Source organism: Alosa alosa, chromosome 21 (assembly GCF_017589495.1).
Source record: "Alosa alosa isolate M-15738 ecotype Scorff River chromosome 21, AALO_Geno_1.1, whole genome shotgun sequence".
Classification (NCBI taxonomy): Eukaryota; Metazoa; Chordata; class Actinopteri; order Clupeiformes; family Clupeidae; genus Alosa; species Alosa alosa.
The window spans coordinates 24,696,604-24,709,892 of NC_063209.1; the positions used below are offsets into that span (position 1 = coordinate 24,696,604).

At 42.9% G+C, this 13,289-nt stretch overlaps 1 protein-coding gene across 2 annotated transcripts in view; it reads right to left on the minus strand.

Moving 5' to 3' along the window:
• Nucleotides 1-13,289, minus strand: part of glra4a (glycine receptor, alpha 4a) — a 46,752-nt gene that overhangs the window by 13,907 nt on the left and 19,556 nt on the right. For both annotated transcript variants that reach the window (XM_048232052.1, XM_048232051.1), the window contains exons 2-5: nucleotides 6,216-6,322; nucleotides 4,310-4,377; nucleotides 2,822-3,045; nucleotides 1,524-1,606 (exon numbers count right to left, since the gene is read on the minus strand). In XM_048232052.1, coding sequence (XP_048088009.1) covers nucleotides 1,524-1,606; nucleotides 2,822-3,045; nucleotides 4,310-4,377; nucleotides 6,216-6,322 — 482 coding nt within the window. The remainder of the gene's footprint in view (nucleotides 1-1,523; nucleotides 1,607-2,821; nucleotides 3,046-4,309; nucleotides 4,378-6,215; nucleotides 6,323-13,289) is intronic.

Genomic DNA, 13,289 nt, shown 5'->3' on the forward strand with positions numbered 1-13,289 from the left:
GTCCTTCCTGGGAAAGGTGATCTCACCCTTCGGCGGTGTCCCAACACTTGTCAAAACTGCGCGCTGCTCGCCTGAAGCCAAGGTGAGGACGCAGCCTCTAATCAGAAATGATTAGCCCCCCCGTAATAGACTTGTCAGACTGTAAAGCTCTGCTGTCTGTTTGCCAGGAGCTTTCATCTCCCCATGGACTCAAGTAGAGGGCATGAGTGTATGCCTGATACACTGGCATACTCTTCACAGAAACAATATCTGCGGATAGTGTGAGTGAGAGCACCAATTCTGGATATATCAGACAACGGCTCGTTCATTATCAACTGAATGTTAACTATTTTTGTCAATGTCATCATTATATAATGAAGGGAAACTTTAAACAATGAGAGCTAAAACTGTTGGGATATCGCTGAATGTTCTGCATGAACAAATACGTCTGAGTTTGTTAACTAGCCTCTAAAGCACAATCCTCCAAAACATCCCTATCACCATATTCAAAACTTTCCTTAAGAATTTGGACTTCTTAAAAAAAATGAAATCTCTTCTAAATAGTCATGAAAATCACACCGTGTAGAATGGGGAAAGAAGCTGTCACGGTGTGATTAGGGTGAACATGACCTATCTCTCCATGTGTTTCACAATCACCTCCAGCCAGTGTGTGGGAGACAGTCTGAGCAGCTTTCGTCTTAAAAAGATGCATTACAGGTGTGTCCCATTGGGTTCACCTGCCGCCTACATCTAAGCTCCCTTTTCTCTCTGGGGGGGGGGGGGGGTTGGGTCACCCAAGGGGCCAGCCAAGGGGCCAGCCAAGGGGCCAGCCAAGGGGCTGGGTCATCATATACGGGACACCAAATGAAAGTTTCATTATTGATATCCTGGAAATTGGTTTCCAGAGTTGTGATGGTATCAGGGCTAGGGGGTACGGAGGGGGCTGTGAGTCATTTATTTTTCTTCCGTTTCCTTTTTATCAAGGTGACCACGGGAGGTGCATTTAAGCGTGGGTTTAGCTGATATGTTTTCCACATAGGCAAGAAATGCACACAAAACACATAGAGATGGATTTTTCAAATGTTGTTGTGGACCAATCTGAATGTAATCACCCTTGAGGGACATCTCTCTCTCTCTCTCTCTCTCTCTCTCTGTCATTTCTGGGTCATAGAGTTGTCACTCTGAATAGCAGTATCTTAGCAGCTATCACTCACACCATTTAAATAGTGTTATTCACGCTGTATGTAGTGACATTGTTTATATATATATATATATATATATATATATATATCATGGTTACTCCTTGTGCTGTTGGGTTTTTATGGTCACACATACATCACACATTATTATGCTGTTTGAATGTCAGGAAACCATTGAGGTGCTATGCTGACGAACTATCACGAAAGTAGAGTGGGAAGCAAATAGAAGCAGAGAAAGAAAGAAACAGAAAGAGAGAGAGAGAGAGAGAGAGAGAGAAGGGAGGAGGAGAGAAGGAGAGAGAGAGAAGAGAAAGGAGCAGAGAGAGGGGATAAGAAATGACTCACAGCTCTCAAGCTGCATGGTGCAGGTTTGAATATCCATCGGGAAATTCTTCAAGTCCATTGGGCAGGACAGGATAAGCGTGAGCCTGAGAGGAAGAGAAATGAAAGACAGAGAGAGAGAGAGAAAGACAAAGACAGAGAGAGAGAGCAGAAGATGGAGACAGGGCAGTTGGAGGAAAGATACAGGAAACAGGAAGCATGCAATAGCAGATAGATAAGAAGCTGAAACTAAGGGGGAAAGGCTCAAAGAGAAACTCGACGATCATACATTTTACTTCCCTTACGCTCAAGTCATGACTACCCCGTCGCTGTTTCTTTTTTGTAACTTGGTCTCACACACACACACACACGCACACACGCACGCATGCACGCACACACTGGCAGCTCCGTGGTAATAGCAAACTAATTGCCGAACAGAAAAGCCTTCTTTTTTATTTATTGCCGAGCTTGTGCATTAAGTCCTCACGGAGCCTGGGGAAGGAGACTGAGCTATTAGAGAGTTTGGATAGAGCTGGGGGCGAGTGGGGGTGAGGGCTGTGTAATTACCTGCCCTAATGCATCGCTTCAAGCAAAGACAAGAGCCGCAAGCGCTAGATGCTCAGAGCGCCCTATTTCTATAGCACTGTGATAGGGTGAAATCTAAGCCTGTGGAAAACACACACCGCCCCCCACACACACCCCCAGCTTATTCACTCACATATGCGCTGATTGATGAACCTTTTAAGGTCTCCAGAACGTGTGTAATTTATGCTTCGCTCCGGACAAGGCCCCAGAGCGTGGCTTTTTTCGTGTGGTGCTCAATGATTTGTTTGCAAATAAATACACACACGGAATCAATATTTTGTGCCGCGCTGCGCATTTCACTGCCACACATGGCAGACAGGCGTGCTCCCAAAAGAGACCAAACAATAACAGTGACCTGCTCAGAGTGGAGGGATCACATTCTTATTATTGTTTTGAATTTGATTATCTCAGAGCTACAAGTCATGCTTTGTGTCAAACGCACAACCACTGTGTACTGAACAGAGTGTGTCTAGACAACATAATTAGTATTGGTTTAAATTTTCAGTATGGTTTTCAATGCAACAATGTGTTCTTTGTTGTCAAACAGCATATATTAACTCCAGAACGAGTGATTTACTGCATAATATTTACATGGCAGGATATATTGACTGCCATTTTGTTCCAATGGTGAATTTCTTATGCTTATTTCTTCAGCACTGCACTCCTCAGCTCAGTGTAGTCACATGTAACTTGAGACGTTCCAGTCTGTGAGTCCATTTCCAAATGCTCCTCTGTACCTGATGCTGTAGAGCACATTCCCGTCCTGAAAAATGCGAAGCAGCTTGTTATCTGTTGTGACCTCGTGAAAGTTCGCCCCCTTCTCGTTGGCAAAGAACAGGTCAGGCTTCCAGATGGAGTCCAACATGGAGGGGTCCAGGTCCAAGGAGACGTCAGGGTACTCGCTGTAGGCCAGTCGAGGGTCATTCCACTGTTGCCGTAGAAACACATTGAGTCTATAGTCCTGTTGTAGTAAACGAAAATAGTCTGCATAAGCATGATGGAGGATTTGGAATTACTGAGAAGAATAAAGTGATTTAATTCATTCAGGTACGGTGCATTGTTACGAGCAGAGAAGTAAATTGATTCTCTACAACCTAGACATCTTAGCTGAGTGGGAAACAGGAACGTTAATCCTTTGTATGGCAGTGAGCCCTCACAAGTTTTTATGTCCGTTCCTTTCATCCTCACCATGTTATTCATCTGTGATTTCTCATCAACATAAGACTAAATTGAAGCACACAGTAAGACACAAATGTAACATAAGACTAAATTGTAACTTACAGTATGACATAAACGTAACATTTCACAGTCTGTCATGATGAGTACGGTAACATGAAAGGTGATTTCAGTTTTACTCTGCTCTGAAGATTCACTCCACTTACCAAAAAAAAAAAACTTTTTAAATCTCCAACCTACTATCCCCCTGAACCACACCAAAAGAACCAAATAACCACTGCCATTAAGTGAACATCCAGTGACACTCTAGCGAAGCCTAATGAATATGTTTAATGGCTTTCCCTGGGAGGAATTTCCTCCAGTCCCCTCATTGCCCTATAACGCACAGTAGCTGGGCGGCTAATGAACTGACTGTAATAGAGGAGCCTTGCGATGGGTATTCCTCAGGCAGTCGTCCCAGCCTGCCTCATCACACCGCTGTCATGGCACAAAGGGCAGCAGAGAACATTTATCACCAGAAACTACATTACGAGGCCATAACAGCCATCCCCATTTATCCCCCACATGGTTATACACAAAAGCCATAGGCAGAGGGGAGGGATATCCACATGGGTCCTTCCGTCCGAAAGTATTTTTCTCTAGAGGCCACTGAGGGCAGTTGTATTCTCTGCTGATCGAGCGGTTTGCCTCCAGATGAAGCTCAAGGGACTGAGTATTTTATTCAAGGTCTGTTGTTGCTGTTTCCTACACGCATTGTTTGACTCATTCGTTTCTTTTCCCACCCCCATTTTCCCTTGGTTTTTAATTGCTTGGTGGTGAGCTCATTATCTGCTCATGAGCTGATGCTGTGGTCATATGGGTGAAGCTGGAGGTCAGAGGTCAGATGACCCCATGGGAATGGAGATGATTTTTCAGCCATTTCACTGACATCCAGTGAGTCCATTGAAGTAAGTAACTTATTCATAGGTGCAAGGATATTACAAGCCTGGATAAGATATATACTGTAGATGAAAGCTGTATCTGAATAATTAATAATCAAGGTCACTTACCATTGTTGTTTCTGTGATGGACCCAAAACTGTTGATAAATATGTTGCAGGTGACATTTACAGGAGGACCTGAGAAAACAAAAACAACACTGTTTATGCATCATACAACTCCTACAGCTGCTGAATTCAGTTAAACATTATCAAAACATACATTCTAATATGGCTAGTGTCTGAATTCAGTTAAATATTCTCAAACACGTTCTAATATGGCTAGTGTCTGAATTCTGTAAGTGCAGCGTAAGCATACACTTAACACACTTAACAACACAAACATCCCATATGCAAAATTAATTTAAATCTAATCAAATATTTAAAGGAAAATTCCGGTATTTAGCACTTCGAGTCCCTTTTCTGGTTTGTTTTGGATGAACTAGAGTGGTGGACACCTAAATTTTGACGATTGGTCCTGTCTTGACTTTTCTGACTCGTTTTGAATCGCCTTTGACTTCTCAGAGTGGCTGCAAACAGGCATATTTTAGGCTACTCAAACATGTCCTAAAACAACCCTTAACGTTCGTTTTTAAAACTGTGCAACTCACCGAGTGGTTAGTGGTGTTCGTTGATTATTAAAAGCAAATATATCGGCGCAATGTATGATTTCCAGCCGTCTTATTTGCTATTTTGGAACTATTCACAACCGCTCAATATTTGAACCTGAAGCATAGACGGTGGCGCAGTAATATCAACGTGCAATGAGTCTTCCAACAGAAATCAATGGGATTTTGCAAAATGCCAAATAAAACACGACAGAAACTGTATTTCGCTACGCTACTTGTTTTGGAACATCAACGAACACCACTAACCACTCAGTGAGTTGCACAGTTTTGAAAATGAACGTTAAGGGTTGTTTTAGGACATGTTTGAGTAGCCTACAGTATGCCTGCTGGCAGCCACTCTGACTAGTCAAAGGCGATTCAAAACAATATTCAAATCGAGTCAGAAAGGTCGAGACCGGACCAATCGTCAAAATTTCGGTGTCCACCACTCTTCATCCAAAACAAACCAGAAAAGGGACTCAAAGTGCTAAATACCAGAATTTTCCTTTAAGGTGCAGTGTGGTAAAACATCTGTGGATTGCTTCATGGCTGTACAAGTCTAAATTATGATAATAACAACTTCCTCTCAACTAAAGTGTTTTCTCACGTTCCTATTCCACAGTAATAAATCTTAATTAAACAGTTATAAACACTTAATTAACAAGTGTTAAGGACTGAAGTATAAGACATCTGGATCTCATAATAAATGACATTAAATTGTTTAGATTAAAAAGTAAAGGCAGCACTGACTCATACAACTTTGTTACAGCCTGAGATATTTAAAAAGTGCAATGTAAATAGGAATGTAGCACATCTGTAATTTGTGCATTGGCTAGTTTACATTTTTCTGATATCATGATATGGCGAGTCTATCACCATGGGTCTGTGGCTCTATATGCCAGGATGTCTTTCACTTCATTTTGTTTGTGCCAATCAAAAGCAGCACGGCCATTAACACTGAGCAGTGACCATGCTGTGGATTAACAGTCTGGATTAACACTATGAGGACGCTGCCACAAGTCACATGGTTTTAACAGGACGGAATGGTGTTGACATTCAGGATCAAAAAAAGCCTCAGTCTGCCTCAGTGTTTCGATTTGCTTAAGCAATGGAATCAAGCTAAGCATAGCAGCCTTGGGGCGTATCACCACAACAACGCAGAAAAGGATCAAGAGAGAGGATTTGCCTGCAGAAAAAACCGGTGGCCGAGGCTGTGGCCGTGATTATGATACTACGTAAAAGAGAAATGAAAATGCAGGACCAGTAAAGGTTGTCCTCAATCAGCCTAATTAATGCTGAAATAAAGAGGTTGGGGGGTATAGGGGTAAGGATGAAAGTGAATACTCAGTCATGACAACTTTGTGCAATCACCTTTGAAGTTGGGCCTGATGCGCGCGTCGTAGCCAGAGGTTCTGCCCATGAGTTTATCAAGGAAGTCAGATGGGGACAAGGGCTTCTGGGATTTGGAGCTGCCAGGTCTGAACGAGAGAGAGAGAGAGAGAGGGTGAGTGGGTAAGGTTAGTGAAAGGGAGAGAAGAATAGAAAACAGCAAAATGTAAAGAAACAGGTAGAGTGCCTGAAAGAGAAGACTTTTCCCACAGGTACATTAATGATCATACTGAATGAGCATAATCAGTTATAATACACTAACTCTACTAGTCTTATTGCTGGGATATTATTATTATTATTATATGCTAATTTAACAGTAGACATGTTTGTACTCCTGTGGGTTACAGTATGTGCTATTTTGTAAATTAAACCTTCAGACATTTGTGTTCATCTGTTCAGTGAGGCTAGGGTGGACAGCAGGAGGTCCATTGGACCTCAACCCATCAAACACACTCACTTTCTCTCTCTCTCTCACTCTCACACACACACACACATAGACTCTTAAGAGCTATCACTATCTGCCCCTGCGCAGGGCAGCTGTTCAGATGTGTGAGTGAAGCGGGTCAGGCCTGTGAGTGAGAGCGAGAGGGTGCTAACTCCAGCTCCTGACACACTGACGGCTCAATTGAAATGCTGAGAATGTCACACTGGGGGAGAGCGCTTTGATTCAGGCCCCAAGCCCTGGCACAGTGTGTGTGTGTGTGTGTGTGTGTGTGTGTGTGTGTGTGTGTGTGTGTGTGTGTGTGTGTGTGTGTGTGTGTGTGTATGATAGAGAGAGAGAGTGTGTGTGTGTGAGAGAGAGAAAGATAGAGAGAGAGAGAGTGTGTGTGTGTGTGTGAGTGAGAGAGAGTGAGTGAGGGAGTGTGTGTGTGTGTTTGTGTGTGTGTGAGTGAGAGATAGAGAGAGAGAGAGTGAGGGAGTGTGTGTGTGTGTACGCGTCTGACAGATCCGACAGGCCACAGAAAGAAATCCCAGGGCCCAAGGGCCTGTCCTCCTGTGCATACCCCTCCCCCCCCTGCTCCATCCCTGTCCCACCACCTCTCTGCACCCTCACTGCGCTCCACTGTGGTGCCACAGATTCCTCTCCTGCTCTTTTGATGCAATTGTGAGCGGATCACAACCTTCCCCCAGCCCCCTTCCCTCCACTCCCGCCCGCACGCCTGTGAAGTCTTGCTCGGCCGCCGCAAATCCTGTCCCCGAGGGCTCTCTGTGTTGGGGTGACTCATGCGCCTTTTAGACTCTGATCGCTGAGGCACCCTGAACTCAGAGCGTCTGCCCACTTGGTCTGGGGCTGTTTCGCCAAATGCTAAATGGCGCCGTGCCGTTTGTGGCGTATAGCGATTTACTCATCTATGCTGACCGCCTCCGTACGGGTGACTTGAGACGATTTAATTCAGCCGAGTGTACACGTGAGCGTAACCCGACTGCATTTTTTTTTTTTAATCCTTACTGCTGGAAAATATAGGAGCACTGCATCCGAAACACATTTTAAAAGTGTTTTGTAAATAAAATAAAATAAAAAAAAAATAAAGAGTACGAGAAGGTGTTTCTTTTTCTCTGTTCCATCATTGCGTCTACTCTAGTGCTGGTGCTTGTGTTTTTTTTTCCTGTGAGAGAAAATCAACATGAAGCATACATTTTTAAAGACGACGGAGCGAACCGGGGCGGAATTTTGATTCGTGGCAGTTCATCAGAACATGTTCACTGAGATGGTAATTGTTGAAAGCCTGCCAGATCCATATCCAAGTCTTTCAGAACTGCAGTTGCTAGGAGTTGTTTGATCGACACACATACTCATCACCACTGTATTCAAACCTCACGGATTATTGGAGAGTAAGACTTACAATATACCTCAAATATCATAGAAATGCATACAATAAGCATACAGCTCATTTAGGAAGAGATACATGTACACGTTAACATGATTATGCGTTTCTCATCAATGGAATGTTTTACGCTGAAAAAAAAAAGACTTAGTTCCAAAAAAACAAACAGTTATTTTCAAAGACAAAAGCTGCAATGACAATCACATTTCATTTGACAACTGTAGAAAACTGATTTTCTCCAGGCAGAGGATTTGCAACTGGCTGTGGCTCAGAGCATTCAAAAGCGAATTGGCGCATGACAGTTATCTTTTTAGCCTTATTGAAATATTGACACATGATAAACAAGTCTCCTTTAATATGATGGCCCATGTTAGTGTGCATTCCAGAGAATCATTTCAATAGTGCATGGAGAGCATCACCAACAAAACAAATAGATACATAAATAAGACATGTTCCATTTATATTACTATCAGATAGGTCCAGGTTAGACAATATGTGTGTTCACACAGACAACAGATCCTGCTTGCATCCTTTCAACATGTCAATGAAACAATATCTTTTTTTCAATGCTGACAATATTGTTTCTCACTGAAACTGAGTTGTGTGACTCAACATGTATTCTTATGTTCTAAAGTTGCGGTCCTTAATTACCATCCATTATACTCTTCCTTAAATGCAGAGAAATTCTGGCCACGTCCCACTAGCTGTTCAAAAACCTTTTGGATCGAAGAAAGCACCTTTACCTTTACCTTTCTAAGCATTGCTTCTATTTGTACATAGTTAGTTACCTTAGATAAACCCGATAGTTGTTTTCAAGGTAGCACAGAAAACATTCACGTTAGTGACATAACTTCACAGAGGTATCTGAAGCTTTCACTCACGGGCACAAACAATACAAGGCACACACACTCACTGTAGGAGGTCTATGCCAATCTTGTAACGCTCTGTAGCTTAGTCATATGTGCTGACCACAGCATTTTTACTCACTATCCTCCAGAGGAGTCGGTTATGGAGGCCCAGGATGACCTCTCCGATGGCCCTCATACATTCATAATTGGCCGCATGCATATTCTTCTCTTTGTAATTAGAAAAGACACAGATTTCTTTTTTTTCTTTCTAAAAAGCGGATAAAAACTGCCACCCCGGAGAAATGGAAGTGCCAGCGAGTGAGAACAAGAAAGAAGAAAAAAAGTGGCGCTCTGCTGAATCACCTGAAGTTTAATGTAAAGTGTTCCGCTGCGGTCTGACAGTGCCGAGGTGGCGCCATGGCGGTGAGGGTGTTAGGGTTGTCTGTAATGATCCTTGACAGGGCTTTAGCGAGGCAGCGGCGAGCTGTTCAGACCAGACCGCCGCATCACCGGGGGGCATTAAGATGCGGCGTGGGGGCAGTTAATGAGACTGACCTTTCAGGCTCCACCTCCACCATGCGTACATTCCCCCCACCGCCCACAACTCTGTACCAGTGACTGAACATTGGCACGAAGCCTTCAGCAGAATACCTTGCAATGGCATTTAACACATCAAGAAACTTTGTAGATGCGTAGCAATTTCCATTTGCATTTAATTGCTTAATGTAAATTGCTTAATGTGATAAGACTCTAGACAAGATATCCGCAATAAGGCCCCTAACATGAAAAGTCAGTATTTTTCAGCTGGCACGTCATAAACAAGTGATGTTGGACAAATTGCTGGCTGACTCAGCTGCATCAGAGAGAATTGGCTAAACAATTGGTCAAAACACCTGTCAACCATTTATTATCCTCCCCAGATTGTTTCTTGCAATTTATGTCAGCAATAAACCTGTGTACATTTTGCCATTTTATAGGGATGTAACTCTGCTCTGTAATGCTGTTCGCTAATGCTGTGCGCTATACATTTACACTTTGCACTGTTTGAATTTGCAAATCTACAAAGAAAACATTAATTCTGTTGTTGCAGAAACTCTGATCAAGAGCAGTCAGGTGACTGCAGATCCGCGCCCCGTTGCGCAATATCAACCAAAGTGAAGCCGCATTACAGAATCTAGATTCTGAGCCGATCATTTGACCGAGATGACCATGTAGGAGGACCAAGACGTGGTGGCCTTCTGCTGTGTATAAAAATTTGAAGGAAATCGGACCAGTACTTTTAAAGGTGGACACACACACACACAGAAATTATATCAATACCCTCTTCCCCTCTTTTGGGGGAAATTAATATTAAAGTGGTAATTAATATTAAAGTGACACAATGTAGTTCTTTTACCTTAAAACAATGACTTCAAACTCATTTTGACTCCAGACTGACTTGGTGTCGCTGGCATTGCCCATGTGTGCCCTGAATGCCTGGGATTGTACTATGTACTATGTTGTCATAGGTAGGACACAGGTAGGTTGGTTTTTGTCACTTTGGGTACCCTTTTAGCGCTGAATGGATACCTAGTACGTCGAAAATGGAATCAAAGGGGAATTTCTACATTGTGTCTCTTTAATAGGGTAAGACACAAAACCTCCATCAATCTATCTTCTCTTTATATGAGTGAACACCTTCAGCCAACGTCTACACACTAATCCCCAACAGCCTGAGGAAAGCCCAGTGCAGTGCAGTGCCGTCCCATCATCGTATCGACCACTTGTGCAGGGTGTCAAGTTACATAACAAGTGGACTGACAGAGGAAGTGGATGCTACCCAGTGCAAGGTACTGACATTTTTGTATTCGTGAATATGAGATGAGACATTTTGATATGCATGATTTATAGATATGCTCGTTGATATTGAATATTAAGTCTGAGATTCTTTGGGGAGCCTCCTGCACTGTAAAGCAGTTGCTGTCCTTTAAACAGCTTGAGAAAAAATAGTTCACGATAACCAATGTGTAACCCTCTGAGAGGTTGTTAAAAACATGCAGAGATAATGAGCACAAGACTCATTAAAAGCTATACAGTACCCAGAACATGCAAGCAATGCTTCGAAGTTCAATGTAGCCTCACTGCCACAGGATCTCTATATAATTTCATTTCATATTTGAATTCCATGTAATGTATTCACATTGAATGCTGAGCGTGGTGGAGTTGGCGCAGTGAAGACCTGTCATCATTTCATTTTCAGTGAAAGGTTTATCTCAAATAAGAGGCAAAGTGGGGATCCACCGTACTGTTGCACACAAAGAGCCTCATTACTTCAGAATTCTGCACCCTCTCCTGGAATATCAATTGAAAAAAAATGTAACAGTTTAACTTTTTCACTTAGGGAATCCCAGACAGTCCACTGGTTGTGGAGTTGAGGTGTGACTTCATTAACTGACCCCATGTATACACATGCTGCTGCCCCACATCTATATTGTTCTAGCTGATATTAATGACACACATATCGTTGGGGATCACTTTCAGAGCTATAATGACATGAAGAACGATATTGTTGGGGATCACTTTCAGAGCGATTTGTTTTGAGAATGATAAAAAGCTGATGGCCAGTCAGAATCCATAACATTTTAGACATCACATTCATTAACACAAGGGGAGATGTTCCTTATCGTTTGCCAGCTCATATTGCTACAGTTATAGTTATCTTTATAATTATCATTCCTGATGCTGTTTGTTGTTGCTGCTCTCCAACACCTGCCACAATAGTTCCAAAAATATTTGCACCAATGTCTCTGCCGACGCTCCAGTTAACAGATAGGTTTCTGAGGTCTCATATAGCCCCAAGCATTCCTCAAAAACACAATCACTGACCTAATTTACTTGCGAAGATGCTATCATTTGCCGGAGGCTGTCTTGGCATTGTGGCAGCATGCTGTAGGGCATGACAGTGTGTGCGGGTGGATGAAGCCTTGTGTGCTGAGAGCTGTGTGACAGGGGTGCCCATAACATATTACCCAGGTCTGCTGCCATCTACGCCAACAGATGGATGTGAAGATAATGAGACAATTGGGAAATAACAGAATGTATCTTGTGCGGATACTGCTTTGAACACACACACACACACACGCACACACACATTGTCCCAAAGCAAAGGCACACCATCAAAAAAATCAACGTATGATATACAGTGTTATAAATGCTATCTGAACATGCAAGCCATCAGGGAGGAAAATATGTGTTGTTGAACATGACAAAAGAACCAGATTGGGATTTCAAGACCAGCTATTTTACCCCTTATTATATCTATATGAGTGTATTCAAATAGATGATGGCATATAATATATTCATACGAGTGTATAGTTTAGTTTAAATAATGCATATTTGTCAAAAATGATTACCCACATTACTGGGAAATCCAAAGCCACAAAAAAACACCAAAGTCATTTTTATTTCATAGGTTATTTTCCAGAGCAGATTAGTTTCAATTAGATGGAGCCCATATTCCACACTTGATTTGCAAACATATGCCTCTAATTGCTTTTCATTAGTGAACCAGTGATCAGAATCCATATTAATTTCCAAAAACGTGGCCATTCTTTGGATTCAACCTGAGCTTAGTGGGAGCGCCATCATTAGACTCCCATGCATGAAGCTCAGAGGAGAACAGACGGGAAGTGGGGAATTAAACAGATCTTACAACCTGTTGCACCCATGTGAATCTCCCCTGTGGAAAGCATAGACACTAGTAGTGCCGCAACGGCAGCCCCCCTGCAAGCTGCATTTATCCTCTGCACTGAATAAGACATTTTTCACACCTCTGTCTCTCTCTCTCAGAGCAAATACCAGAGCAGGAAATGAGCAAACATGATTTTTTTTAAATCCTTGGTGAAGGCTGACGGATGGTCGGTTGCTCTTAAGGACCGGTCATTTTGGCGTTTACAATAATGTATTGCTGATGGCATGCTCTGGCTTGTTTTCATTAAAGCAGAAACACCATATAGCCTCCTCTGAGTCTGACTGGACGGCCTCTGTCAATGTAAAGCCTGCTTGCTCTCTTTTGATCAATAGCATCATTGGGGAATAGGATTTTTCAGAGCATATTGCAATTTTCTCGCGCACATTTGTCTTTGCCCACGTGACCACTGCCATTCGATGGTGATGACCCTTTTCATAGAGACATGTGAGCGGCATTTTGTCCACAGAGGGGGTCTTCAATAACCCCCCCCCCCCCCTCGCCCCCCCCCTCCCTCCCAGCGCAGCATCAGCTGTACAAATGGCCAGGCTTAGAGACACATTTTGAGGAATTGGCACATCAGATGGAGGGGTCAAGCTGTGTTCATCGTGAGCGAGAGATTGAAACTGAGGCCAGATAGGCCCTGGAGAAGGCG